Source organism: Bos taurus, chromosome 5 (genome assembly GCF_002263795.3).
Source record: "Bos taurus isolate L1 Dominette 01449 registration number 42190680 breed Hereford chromosome 5, ARS-UCD2.0, whole genome shotgun sequence".
NCBI lineage: Eukaryota > Metazoa > Chordata > Mammalia > Artiodactyla > Bovidae > Bos > Bos taurus.
Genome location: NC_037332.1, coordinates 40,613,705 through 40,628,943, shown reverse-complemented (window position 1 = coordinate 40,628,943; position 15,239 = coordinate 40,613,705). Strand labels below are relative to the sequence as shown.

The following is a 15,239-nucleotide window of genomic DNA, read 5'->3' as shown; positions in this document are numbered from 1 at the left end:
TTGGGGACTTTTTAAAAATGTAAGTTCTAGGGCCCCATACAGACCCAGTGCATCATAAACTGTGTAGTTGAAACTCAGCAATCTGTTTTAACAAGTCCCTGAGAGAATTCTTGTGTACTCTGAAGTGTGGGAACTGCTGATCTAGAATAACTCCTATGATGTAAATTATTTCCTTAGTTAGAATTTAGCCATTTTAGGAGGAGCTGTTAAAGCTTTTGATTTGACTGAGAAAAATAATCAAATTATTCTTTTTTTAATTGATTAATTAAAAATCAGTAAAGTTTTTTTATTGGACTAGCATTTGTTTATACTAAGTTTTATGTGTACAACATTTTATTTCTACTTATATATACACTGCAGTGTGCTCACTACCAAAAATTTAGTTTCCATTTATCACCATACTGTTCATCCCCTTTACACACTTCACCCACCTCTACCCCTTTCCCCTCTGGTAACTGCCACAGTGTTTTTGGTTGGTTTGTTCATTTATTTTGTTTTTTATATTCTACGTGTGAGTTAAATCATACAGTCTTTATCTTTCATCATCTGACTGATTTCATTTAGCATAATACCATCAGGGTCCATCCATGTTGGTGCAAATGACACGGTTTCATCTTTTTTCGTGATTGAGTAGTATTGCACCATATATGTATGTCATACCTTCTTTATGCATTCATTGGCTAATGGGCACTTAGGTTGTTTCTGTATCTTGGATATTATAAATAATACTATGAAGAACATAGGGGTACATATATTTTTTCAAATTAGTGGTATTTTCATGTTTTTTAAAATATAAATATCCAGAAGTGGGATACCTGGATTATGTGGTAGTTCTGTTCATAGTTTTTTAAGGAATCTCTATACTGTTTTCCATAGCAACTGTACCATTTTTCATTACCTTTTATCTACTTCCTCATCAACACTTGAATAACCAACTTCTTACCATATTTTGATGATTTTTTAGATTTTGAAAAAGTATGAGTTTTCAGATTTTGTCAGTAATTTAGAATACATATATTACTTCTACTTACAAGTTTTGTCTGATCTTTTCTTTTATTCTCAATTTCAGATGCATAACAAATTTAAAAAAAAATAGTATTTAAAGCTCTCTCAGTTTCATTCCTCCCACCTTCAATATTAAAATATAGTTTATAATGTTGGAATTGATATTTATATAGAGGCTTCAAGATAAATGGTATTTATATGGAAACTTTAAGGTATTATGGAAACTTTCAAGACCCTGGATTTGCATTTACTGAAGAAAGTTTATTATGAAGAGGAAAATTATTTCATAATCATTTTCCACAGATACTGTGAAGTCAATTGTAAAGCAGTCTGTTTCTTAAGCTTTGTTATTATTTTGTGAAAATATATAGTTATGTTTTATATGTTTTTTATTAGTGCTTTTCATAACTTCGTGTATCATAGTACAGATAGAAATGATAATGTTTGCATGGTCCACTGGAGTAAGTGGAGAAGGCTGAGGGCAACCCAACCTGGTTTCAGTCTTACTTCCTCCATCCCTTAAGAGCTGATAGGATCTTCACTCATCTATAACTTATTCCCAGGTCACCAGTGAGCCTCTGCTCTACATCAGTTCAGTTATTTTGTGAAGTTGCTTTATAATTAGAATGAAATTTAGTTTTCATTCTTATGTTGGAGGGCATTATGTAAAAATGTGTTTCTTCAAAAATATTCTTTTCACAAGAATTGTAATCACATTCCCCTAGTTTTCTCTGTGAATGAAACTTTCACACTAAAACCTCAAATGGTTAATAAATATGAAAACATTGGAAATAGTATATATTTTAAAGAAAAAAATTAATGATATTTAAGTTGTCTGCTACTGCTAAGTCACTTCAGTCATGTCCGACTCTGTGTGACCCCATGGACAGCAGCCCACCAGACTCCGCTGTCCCTGGGATTCTCCAGGCAAGAACCCTGGAGTGGGTTGCCATTTCCTTCTCCAATGCATGAAAATGAAAAGTGAAAATGAAGTCGCTCAGTCGTGTCCGACTCTTAGCGACCCCATGGACTGCAGCCTACCAGGCTCCTCCATCCATGGGATTTTCCAGGCAAGAGTACTGGAGTGGGGTGCCATCGCCTTCTCCGATTTAAGTTGTCACTGAAATATAAATTAATATATAGTTGTATATACATTCTGATGAACTTTGATTATCTTTAATAGTATTTGTCTTATTGCAAGATTATGAAAATGTCCTTTCATTTATTCAAGTAACATTTAAAAAATCTTGTAGTTAATTTTAGAAAGATCCTGTTGTCAAAAGGAATATATCTGAATGTATTGGAGTTAATGCAGAAGCATATGCATTCTCCTGAAGTGGCTGAAAGTGGCTGTAAAATGCTAAATCATCTTTTCGAAGAAAGGTAATAAATATTTATGAATTTATGTAGAATATATAATATTGGACCAGGTATAATATCAATATTTTGAGCATAATTGTAAGAATAAAAAGAAAAGGCATTTGAAGATGGAAACATTTTGCAACATAATCTCATGTCAGTAATACATAGACTTATTTTATTTATATATAGAAATATGTTGAAAATTTGCTTTTGTGCTTTATGATTGGTATTGACTGTGTTTTGAAAAATGGTGCTTATATAGCACATAACCTTAAACAGTTTTTAAAATTTTGTTATGTGGAAGAAATAACATGTAAAATTAGGATATGGCTTCTAATTGTTGCTTTCTCACAACTAATATTTATCAAAATTCATTCATTAGAATTAGCTTTGTCTTTTCTTCCTGCTCTCATTCCTTACGTGGGGAAGCATTTTATCACTTTTAGTTCAAGCATAGAGATGTTAAGATTATATGTCTAGTTTGTGGCACAGAGAGACAGTATCATTTATCTGGGAATGGATAATGCAGGTTTGGGGTAGAATGGCAAGTAGTGGCAGGGTGGGGAGGAAAGGGGAGTGAAATCTATCTAAAATTTGTTTAAAAGGCTAAAACTGAGTTAATACAGAGGAACATGTATAATATCATATATGAAACGAGTCGCCAGTCCAGGTTCGATGCACGATACTGGATGCTTGGCCTGGTGCACTGGAACGACCCAGAGGGATGGTATGGGGAGGGAAGAGGGAGAAGGGATCAGGATGGGGAACACATGTATACCTGTGGCGGATTTATTTTGATATATGGCAAAACCAATACAATATTGTAAAGTTAAAAAATAAAATTAAATTAAATTAAAAAAAAATACAGAGGGTTATCTCCTCCTGAAGGATGTGCTCAGCACATTTTTGTACTTTATTAGGTCAAAGAATGCAAGCTAACTTTGACATAGTCTAAATACATTTCAAACAGAAAAAGAGCATTAAAAAACTCTCCTGTGTCAAATGGCACAGATGTTGCAGTAAAAACTGATTTTGAGTCCTGGTTTTCCCACTAATTTGAGTCAACTATTTGAACTCTAAACTTCAGAATCCTCATTGGTGATGAGGAATAATAATAACAAATTCATAAATTTTTGGCTTATAATGTAAGGATTAAATAAGTTTGAACAAAAGACTTAGGAAAATGACTGGTGTGTTTTAAGCCCCCAGTAAAACATAACTGTTTTTACTAACAGGTATTAAATATTAATAGGGCTTCCCTGTTAGCTCAGATGGTAAAAAAATCTGCCTCCTAGGCAGGAGACCCGGGTTTGATCCCTGGACTGGGAAGATCCTCTGGAGAAGGGAATGGCTACCTACTCCAGTATTCTTTCCTGGAGAGTTCCATGGACAGAGGAGCCTGCGGTCTCGGAGAGTCAGAAATGACTGAATGACTCACACTTTCACTTTCAAATATGACTAAGTGAAATGCATGTAGCATGATAAACTGTATGTAACGTGTTTACAGACTTAGAATGAACGGCATTACATTGTTTTTAATGTAAAAAAACATTGTTTTTAATGTAATATAAATGTAATAATTTAATATAATTTAATAAGTCCAGCTTATCTATTTATGTTTATATATCATAACTTTAAACAATCTCTCTCTTTTTAAAATGTTATTCTTGACATTTAAATTAAAAGTTTATGTTAAATTGTGATTGTTTATGGTTCTGTCAGTGTGTAAACGTTTATAAGGAGGGAAGAATACAGTGGAATAATGGACAGTTTAAGATGTTGTAGATTCTGGGCAATTAATCTTTCTGGCTGTTTCCTCATATGTAAAATGCATGAATTTCTAGTTCTGGGGATTCAGAATTGACTATGACAATGTGCCTGCCCCTAAAAATCTCATTTTTAAGCAGATATTTACAATACAGTGTGATAATTCAATGACAGAGATGTGTAAAATCATAGGGTATTGGTGAATCAAGCTAGGGTGACCAAAGGAGAGAGGCTACAAAGAGGGGATGTGTTTAAACTGGGACTTTAAGATGGTGAAGAGGGACTATATGTCAGTAACCATAGACCCATGCAAAGTGAGGACCCAGATCTGATATGCAGAAGTTTTAGTGAGTATGGTACTATGTAAAAGCAAGGGTTGCCTCTATTAAATTTGGTAGGACCTACTGACATCTACATTTATGTTTAGATTAACATACATTTGTGTGTATGTTAAATACTAGCTAAAATGCCTTAGAGAAACCAAGACTTTGGTGCAAATAAAACTAATTAAGACTACCATACAAGAAGTCCAGTGGTGTTAATCAGGAATGGGCCGGTAGTTATGCTGTAAACAGCTCTCTGGACTTGGCGGTCAGAGTTTGCATTCCAGCCCTGGCTCTGTCATGTTCCAGTGAAATGACCTTGATGTTTAACCTCTATCAGCCTAAATTCTCTACCTAGAAAATGCAAATAATACCTTCTTTCCAGGAGTTGTTGCCAGTGACCCTGTACAGATCAAAAGGAGGTTGTTAGTTCTGGGAAACTAAGTAAAAGACTTCCCAATTTATTGTGAATGTAACTTCTTGAGGTCAAAGTTTAACCGAATAAGAATTTAAATTGTGTTTGCTCATATCACTGAGTTCACATAGCCTTTTCTGATAAAATAGTTCTGTTTTCTTGTACTTGTTTCAAATTGGTGTTTGTATTGGAATCAGGTTGGACTTTTAATAAGCATTTCAATATTATATCTCCAGTAGCACTTCCCTGGATACAATGGCAGCAGTGGTTCCCAAAATAATTACAGTCATGAAAAGTCATGAGACATCATTATCAGTGCAGCTGGAAGCACTTCGAGCTATGTTACATTTTATAGTTCCAGGTAAGTTACATAGTTGATTGTGGGAAGAGTTGTCATTGTAAATAAATATTTTGACTTTTCATGAAATATCAACTTTCTAGGCAAAAATTAAAGGACTGGTTTCTGCCAACCAAATTCAAATCTTTGCACTAGCCCAAAAATAAAACTAGAGGGAAAATGATGAGATAGAAGAGTCAGACAGATTTACATTAAAATTTAATAAGAAGCATCAATAGTTTATTTACAGAAAGATAACTGCAACATAGTGTGGTGCTTCAACTCCAAGGATAGTGTCATCTCTGCTATTTCTTTTGTATTTCTGTTGACATTGCTGAGTTCAAGTTTTTTGTTTGTTTTCTGTCTTAATTGTAATAATAGCTAACTAATTTTCACACTTCCTCTCTTGCCTCTTTCCAGTCCTCCTTCTACTCTGTGGTTGAATGCATCTTTCTCAAATATAACCATGTGGCTTTTACTCATTAACTACAATAGTGTCCATTGTACCCCATTTACATCCTGCTTACATTTATTATGACTTTATTTGTCCTCCAAACCCATTTAAAACACCTGCTCCTCCTTTCCTTTATCATGTATTTATTAATTGCCTCTTATGTTCTATACATTGTGATGACTGCACAGGTCTGAAAAAAAGATGAAAAAAGATAGGATTGTACTACTTATGGGAGCTTAGAGGTACAGAGACAGATAGTTAATTACCAGACAGCTGAGAGAGCCTGTTACGGGGCTTCCCTGGTAGCTCAGATGGTAAAGAATCCACCTACAATGAGGGAGACCTGAGTTCAATCCCTGGCTTGGGAAGATCCTCTGGAGAAGGGCATGGCAATCCACGCCAGTATTTTTGCCTGCAGAATCCCATGGGCAGAGGAGTCTGGCAGGCTACAGTCCATGGGGTCATAAAGAGTTGGACATGACTGAGAAACTTTCACATTATAAAAGTCTATGAAAATATTGATGGAAGCACAAATAGTTTATTCAAAAGAGTATGTGAGAAATTGTGATGTTTACAGTTGACGGGTGAGTCAGGCTGACCTGGTAAAAAGGCCAGGAGGGACATTTCAAGCAGAAAGAGAAAGAACACATGGTCTGGGATGAGTGGAGCATGGTGTTGAGGAGAGCAGTGCCTGGGGGTGAATGTGGAAGGGTGGGCAGAGGCTGAGAGGGAAGGGCCTTGAACAGAAGGCTGAGCAGTTTGTGCTTTATTTAATGCAAGTCAATTCAAAAATTTTATTAAAGGTGTTTGAAAGTTGCAGTGTCATAACTAAAGCTGCCACTTATAACAGCAGTAGTATGGTGTGGAGCATGATTTGCAGGGGGAGCCTCCTGCAAGGAGACTAGGCTGGAGGCTGTGATGGCCAGATGAGACATAGTGGGAGCCCAGCCAAGAAAGCAGGAGAGGATGCATGTGGGAGGTGATTAGGAGGCACCTTTGATGTGATTTTCTGACTACTGAATATCAGGGATGTTATTATTATTTTGCTCTGTGAGAGTCTCAGTACTTTTGAAGTTCATTTTTTTGGTCCTTTTAAATGAAATCTTCCTAAACCTACCATTTTCTGTAGTCATATTGGTATTTATATTTCTGAGTATAAGAGTATAGAATTTTTCAAGGAAAGGGCTTTCTTTAGTCATGTCTTTTTTTTTTAAATCCCCTGGAAACTTGGACAAAAATTCAGTAAATTTTGAATTGAATCATGTCCCATTCAAATTGTCAAATAACTTTTGAGATATAATTTAACAGACATAATTTTGCTTGGATATTATTGAGAATTTAAAAAAATTTTATAGATTGTAAAAAAGCAAACAAAATCCTTTTGATTGTCCTTAAAGATGTCAACTTTATTCTTCTGAGAGTGGATTTGAGTTTTAAAGATAACCAAAAGACATTCAGAATTGTCTGTTAATAAAATAATACTCTTTTAGTTAAGAAGTAAGTTTTGAATATAGAATTTCTTTTATTGTTCTGAGATGATTTTGAAGTGACATTGATAGTAATAATTTAGATGTATGAAATTATTTATTTAAATGATAAATCATAGTTTTATAATGTTTTTAGGTATATTAAACAGGTGCCCTTGAAAATAATATTATAAATTCATGGTGATACTTTATATATGAAAATATATATTAATAGATATACCTTATAAGCATCCAGTTCCAGTTCAGTCACTCAGTCATGTCCAACTCTTTGCAACCCCATGAATCGCAGCACGCCAGGCCTCCCTGTCCATCACCAACTCCCAGAGTTTACTGAAACTCATGTCCATCGAATCGGTGATGCCATCCAGCCATCTCAGCCTCTGTTGTCCCCTTCTCCTCCCACCCCCAATCCCTCCCCACATCATGGTCTTTTCCAATGAGTCAACTCTTCGCATAAGGTGGCCAAAGTATTGGAGTTTCAGCTTTAGCATCAGTCCTTCCAAGGAACACCCAGGACTGATCTCCTTTAGGATGGATTGATTGGATCTCCTTGCAGTCCAAGGGACTCTTAAGAGTCTTCTCCAACACCACAGTTCAAAAGCATCAATTCTTTGGTGCTCAGCTTTCTTCACAGTCCAACTCTCACATCCATACATGACCACTGGAAAAACCATAGCCTTGACTAGATGGATCTTTGTTGGCAAAGTAATGTCTCTGCTTTTGAATATGCTATCTAGGTTGGTCATAACTTTCCTTCCAAGGAGTGTGCGTCTTTTAATTTCATGGCTGCAATCACCATCTGCAGTGATTTTGGAGTCCCCCAAAATGAAGTCTGACACTGTTTCCCCGTCTATTTCCCATGAAGTAATGGGACCAGATGCCATTATCTTTGTTTTCTGAATGTTGAGCTTTAGGCCAACATTTTCACTCTCCTCTTTCACTTTCATCAAGAGGCTTTTGAGTTCCTCTTCACTTTCTGCCATAAGGGTGGTGTCATCTGCACATCTGAGGTTATTGATATTTCTCCTGGCAATCTTGATTCCAGCTTGTGCTTCTTCCAGCCCAGCGTTTCTCATGATGTACTCTGTATAGAGGTTAAATAAGCAGGTGACAATATACAGCCTTGACATACTCCTTTTCCTATTTGGAACCAGTCTGTTGTTCCATGTCTAGTTCTAACTGTTGCTTCCTGACCTGCATATAGGTTTCTCAAGAGGCAGGTCAGGTCGTCTGGTATTCGCATCTCTTTCAGAATTTTCCACAGTTTATTGTCATCCACACAGTCAAAGGCTTTGGCATAGTCAATCAACTATGCTTATAAGGTCTATTTCTGCTTTATTGACCTTATAAGCATATCAATATATAAATACATTTCTCTATTAGGTAAAGGCTTAATCATCTACTTCACTCTGTGATAACATACTGTATTACCATAGCATGCCACACAAATAACCATATTCTATCATGCTGTAATTATGCCATACTATACCATCCTGTAGTTAGGGATTGGGAATATCCCCTGGAGGAGGACGTGGCAATCCACTTTAGTCTTCTTGCCTGGAGAATCTCATGGACAGAGGAGGTCGCACAGAGTCGGACGTGACTGAAACAACTGAGCATATACCATCCTATAGCATATGATTCAGTATGTCAGTGAGTAACTATAATATCAGTACCCCAGTAGTTTTAAGTTTGAATATAATTATGGTTTTGACATGTTAAGTTGAAGTAGGTACTTATAAGATGTTTAGATGTACATGTATACAATTATTAACTAAACCATATTCAAACTATTAATTGTAACAGATGTGCATTATAGCAAATTTGTGTAATTTAGTATCTAATTCAGGAGCACATATTGTATCTAGTATTATGTCACTTAAATTGCTTTCAATCTGGTACTGTTCACTTCCTCCTTTTTTATAACAATAACTTATTGAAGTGATTGAGCCTGTGCTTTAAAAGAATAATACTAAAGACCTACTTACTTTAATAAATATCATTTGACTTGTTCCTTCTTGTCTTGCAAAATTCTTTAGGAAAGGACATATGCATATTGGGAAGTGTATAGAGGAAAGTGATTATGAATATAAAGCCAAACAGTAGGAGAAACTGAATTTGTTTACTTTTGCAGAGGAGATAATTCAAGAGGTTATAAAAATATTAAAGCCCATTCATTTATATTTAGTTAATAACAAATGTGTAAGGCATTATTCAAAGTACTTCATATGAAATTTTAAAATTCTCATAGCAACCCATCAGTCAGATTCTACCCGCTCCTCCCCCCACCCCGCCCCCATTTTACCAATGACGAAACTGAGACATAAGATACAAAGATTTTTAAGGTCACAGCTTATATAATGGAAGGTTTTCACCCGAGGCAGCCTGAGTTAGGAGCTTTCCAGGTGGTGGTAGTGTAAAGAACCCGCCTGCCAATGCAGGAGACTTAAGAGACGTGGGTTCGATCCCTGGGTCGGGAAGATCTTGAGGAGGGCATGGCAACACATTCCATTATTCTTGCCTCGAGAGTCCCATGGACAGTGGAGCCTGGGAGACTACAGTCCTTGGGGGTCACAGAGAGTCAGACACGACTGAAGCAACTTAGCACCGGCACCAGCCTGAATCAGAATGGGTGCTTTCTAAAGACACATTTGTGCAAGTGGCTATTGAACAGGTGTTATACCTAAAGAGCTGTGCTTGGAACTCTTGGTAATCTGGAGATGATTAGGTTATGGATCCCCTCTTCAAAAAGTTTGCAGTTCAAACAGTTTAAAGGACTGTTATTTAGTAAGGAAATTATATCGATTCTGGATAGTAGAACCTCAAGTGATATGGCAAAGACCAGAGATGAAATTTTGGGAGTGTTCATTTGGTCTTAATGTAAGAAAGACAGTTAGTAAGATTCCTTACATTTAGCATGAAGCTTTTACATTTCAACAGGACTGCTCTTAATGGTTATATCTCCTTGTGATATAATAGGCAGCTTTAGAAATTAATGTGGTCTTGGTTACTGAAAATGAGACACTAAGAGTTTAAGTGGCTTGTCCAAGGTCATACAGCTGTAGTAAATGTCAGGACCTATTTGAATAAATTTTAAAATGAGCACTGAATGTTCCAGGAGGGTGAAGATCATGCCTGTCAAATTCATTGTGGTATTCTCAGCATGCGGCAAAATCCTTTGCATGTATTGTTGGCATTTAAATTTTTGTTAAGTAAATGAAAACTTATATGCAGCCAACTTATTACTTTTATTACTACAAATTACTGAAGTGCAAGATTATAAGGTATTGCTTATTAATAATTATTTTTATAGTCATAGATTTTAGAAACATTGTTCACAATTATTTTATTTACATGTTCTATTATATGTTCTGTATATGTTCAATATTTTTTGACTTCCTGTTTTTCAACCATTTTGGGATAGTTCAGCTACAATGTAGCTTAATAAAGTATGTTTTAAGTTACTTAATACTTTTATACAGCCTTAGAGGACTTTTGATAAAACTACATGTTCTTTACCATCATAATGCTGAATTTTCCACTGTTATTCTTGCTACTCTCTTATGTCTACCTTTCATATCTGACGTTTTTATGTTAGAGTCCAAATAACTTTGAACTTTTTTTCAAATTGTCCACCACTGCATAAAAATCTAGCTTCTTATAGTAAGTACAGACTATTTGTTAATACACAAAAAAGAGATTGTTGGTTCCATAAAATTGCTCCACCATAGTAACTTCTTGCTACTTTAAGTTCAGTAAACATCCACATACAGTGTATTTATTTTATATTCAGTGATGAACAATTTTTAGAAATTTCTTAAACTTTAGAGTTATTTCTTTGATAAAGAACCATGTATTAGAAAAATGTACAACATATGTATTGTTGGGTTAATTATAATCATTCCTAATAAATGACATTCTATTCAGCCTAAATCTTTTATGAGAAAATGATGTGTATTTATTTTGCATTTAGGCATCCCGGAAGAATACAGGGAAGATACTGAATATCAGCATAAGCTAAATATGATTGAAAAGCAGTGTTTCAGGAATGATATTCACAAATTGGTCCTGGCAGCTTTGAACAGGGTATGTATAATATAAGATTCTGCCTTTATACTCTTAAGTAGAATATGAAATTTGGGGATGTATGGGGGCTTTTATTAGCTTAAGCTTCCCATGTTCTGTTTACTATGATAGTAAGAAGTTATCTGTTTAGAAACATAAGATGATAGTAGGGATGTAAGAGGGTGAAGAGATGTACCATTCCAGCTAAGAGAAGTGCACTGTCAGTTACAGATTTTAACAGGCTCTTTTGATAAATCCATTTGAGTCAATTCAGTCAGAGAGAGAACTCTGGATGTTCACCTTAACCGCGTAGTGATGTCAGGAGCCATGGCTGCTGTTTTCTCTTTCTGTCCTCCTGGTCTTTCTTTTCTGGTCCCATGCTGAAAGATTCGGTCCATGAAGACACACAGGGAGCAACATTGAAGTTTTTTTTTTTTTCCATTCCCTGTGCTTTTTTATATTGTACTACTTAGAGAAAACCTATGAAATAGCTCAGTTTTCATTGTTTCTTCCTAGTATTAGGCATTTACAAACACTGGGTTTCCCTGCTGGCTCAGCAGTAAAGAATCTGCCTGTGATACAGGAGATGGAGGAGACACGCGTTTGATCCCTGGGTTGGGAAGATTCCCTGGAGAAGGAAATGGTAACCCACTTCAGTGTTCTTTCTGTGAAAATCCAGTGGACAGAGGAGCCTGGCGGGCTACAGTCTGTGGGGTTGCAAAGAGTTGGACACGACTTAGCAACTGAGCATGCACATAACTATGTACATTTGCAATGATGTACTATAATTAATAAATTAATAATCATACTAAGTCTGAAAAAAGAGAAGAGGAGAATTATGTTTATATTGTGCAGTGCAAAAGGTATTGATGGAATTAAGATGGTTTGCAAGTTTAACATAAGATGAATTGGTTCTTTATAAAAGATATAAAGGTAAAGATGTAAAGATTAGGTTAATGTTTTTATGAAAGGAAAAGGTAGTCAAAGTAATTAATGGACATAATTCCTTCTGATTTAGTGTACTTTGAAAAATTTCACAAATTAAATAGAAGAGCCTGCAGAGAGATCTTCAAACATTCATTTTAAACTGAACTTTATAATGTAATTATCTGATATATTTGAGTCATTTTTACTCAGACTTTAATATGATCCTTGAATATAGCTTTGGGTTGAATTTAATTCCAGAAATACTTGGTGAAAATAAGAATGTGGAAGGAACTGTGTTAGGTGCTGGGAAGACAGAAATGATTATGCTTTGTATCCTTCTGTAATGGATCTCATCATCTGTCTGGGGAAGTAACAGCCATGCATAAAACAGAAAACAACATGAAGTTGTTGGGTGTTAGTACTTATGAGCTGCACTAGTTTTGTGAATAGTACTTAAGGTACGGTAAATTATGTCTGACTATTGGGACCCCGTGGACTGTAGCCTACCGGGCTCCTCGGTCTATGGGATTTGCCAGGTAGGAATACAGGAGTGGGTTGCCATTTCCTTCTCCAGGGGATCTTCCCAACCCAGGGATTGAACCCCGGGTCTCCTGCATTGCAGGCAGACTCTACCGACTGAGCCAACAGAGAAGCTCACTACTAGAGGAAAGAATAGTTAATTTTATTCATGATGTGTGTTGGTGAAAAGCAAGTGGTACCAGAAAAGCCTTTTGGTAACTTTGATTCTGGTTATGTCATCTTTCCTAACATTATTGAATACAGGTGTGATAGAGTGGAAGGAGTTGCCAGTCAAGGGAGAAGTATTGTACTTACTGCCGTCAGTACTGTGATGCCAAGAAAATCACCGTGTTCCTAAGTCTTACTTTCTTTTGCTATATAATCCCAGGAGAAGTGGTTGAGAACCTCCCTGTTGTTGTTTAGTCACTGAGTTGTGTCTGACTCTTTGTGACCCTATGTATTATAGCCCACTAGACTACTCTCTCCTTGGGATTCTCCAGGCAAAGATCCTGGAGTGGGTTGCCACTTCCTCCTCCAGGGGATCTTCTTAACCCAGGGATCAAACCAGGGTCTCCTGGATGGCAGGTGGATTCTTTACTGCTGTGAGTCACCAGGGAAACCCGAGAACCTCCCCCCCCCTTTCTTTATTTTCCATGCCACACCTGGGTAATGACACAGCATCTCACTAAATAGTGACTGCCATTTGTGGGCAAGGGATTAAGGTCATGGGGAAGCAGAAGTGGTACTGTTTTATTTTTAAAAATCTCCCCTGTGTAATTCCCCTAATTCTTTTCCATGGTTGAGAAAAAAAAAATGCTCTAAAAGATGAATGTATTTTTTCCTTTTTTTTTTTTTTAGTTCTAAAACCCCGTAATTGCATGTGTCACTCTGAGTAAATGTTACAAGGCATCAGAGATTTTGGATCCAAATACTGTTGATGCAGTAAAATGAATTGCCATTAAAAATAAGCCTTTTCTTGGATAGCAAACTTCCAAATAAGGTAGAATTTGTGATTCAACTAAGATTTACAATGCAAAAATTATTAAAAGTATTTATTAAAGTGAATCAATGTCTGGAGGTGTACATAAATCCAGTAACATTCAGACTGAAGTTAAATCTGTCTGAAACATTAACATTGCATTTATGCTTGATCCTTTTAGCTTTTTCTACACATGAAAACTTTCAGTCATCTGTTCCAGAGAGATCTATTTACCCAGTATTGTCTCTGGAGAACACAGTAGAAAATAGAGCTCTCAGCATTTTGCTCACATCTGTGCTTTGTGTGCAGTGGTACTGCTGCTGTCTTAAGTCAGGAAACTTACGAAGTCAGACCAATCTTCTCATTAAACGTACACAAATCAAAGAGCTTGTGTGCCTCTCAAAAACCTTAAAGCAAAATGTACTCAGTTTAAATACTGAAGATACTATTTCAGTCGTGATTAATATATAGTGAAAGCAAGAGCTGATTTGTGAAAGCAACAGCAATAACAAAAACAAAGAGAAATTACATAGCACTTTCCTGGTGGCTCAGATGGTAAAGCATTTGCCTACAATGCGGGAGACCCGGGTTCAATCCCTGGGTCGGGAAGATCTCCTGGAGAAGGGAATGGCAACCCACTCCAGTATTCTTGCTCCGCCCCCCCCCACCAAAAAAGGGGGCTTAAAGAAATATTGGGCTTCCCTTGTGGCTCAGCTGGTAAAGAATCCGCCTGCAATGTAGGAGACCTGGGTTCGACCCCTGGGTTGGGAAGATCCCCTGGAGAAGGGAAAGGCTACCCACTCCAGTATTCTTGCCTGGAGAATTCCGTGGACTATACAGTCAGTGGGGTCACAAAGAGTCGGACACAACTGAGCGACTTTCATTTTCACTTTGGGCTTCCCTGGTGGCTCAGAGGGTAAAGCGTCTGCCTGCAATGCAGGAGACCCAGGTTTGATCCCTGGGTTGGGAAGATCCCTTGGAGAAAGAAATGGCAACCCACTCCAATACTCTTGCCTGGAAAATCCCATGGACAGAGGAGCCTGGTGGGCTACAGTCCACGGGGTCACAAAGAGTCAGACACAACTGAGCGACGTCACTTTCACTTCTAAGGTAAATAAAAATTTATAGAACTACTCCAAAGAAGACTCTGAAACTCAACTGGGAGTACAAAGAAAGAGTTAAGCATAGGAAAATGTATACCCTCTGTTTTGATAAAATTACTAATTTTTTAAAAATGAAAATTTATCTACATTTATGAATCCTTATAAAAATAACAATGATATTTTCTGGAACTAGGTAAGTTAATGTAAAAATTTGAGAAAATTAATTAGATAATTACATGAATAATCAAGGTAATTTGGAAAAAGAAGATAATATGGCCTAACTCTAGTATTAATAGATGATCAAATGTATTATAAAACTTTAGTGATTATACTGGTGTGACATTGGCACTAGCGATAGATCAGTATCACATAATGGTGATTTAGGAGATAGACTCAAATGCAAATGTTCAATTAGTGTATGGTTTCCCAACCACCGCAAGGAAAAATAGATGGCTCAGTAACTTGTACTGAATCAGCTAATTCTCTGGCCATCTGG

General features: G+C 36.5%; 1 protein-coding gene across 7 annotated transcripts in view; it reads left to right on the top strand.

Annotated features, from left to right (window-relative positions):
* Window positions 1-15,239, top strand: part of LRRK2 (leucine rich repeat kinase 2) — a 205,786-nt gene that overhangs the window by 37,591 nt on the left and 152,956 nt on the right. For 6 of the 7 annotated variants that reach the window (XM_010805062.4, XM_059886557.1, XM_024991932.2 and 3 more), the window contains 3 exons: window positions 2,259-2,388; window positions 5,109-5,233; window positions 11,124-11,236. In XM_010805062.4, the coding sequence (XP_010803364.1) occupies window positions 2,259-2,388; window positions 5,109-5,233; window positions 11,124-11,236 (368 nt within the window). The remainder of the gene's footprint in view (window positions 1-2,258; window positions 2,389-5,108; window positions 5,234-11,123; window positions 11,237-15,239) is intronic. The other variant, XM_024991931.2, reaches the window with a different exon arrangement.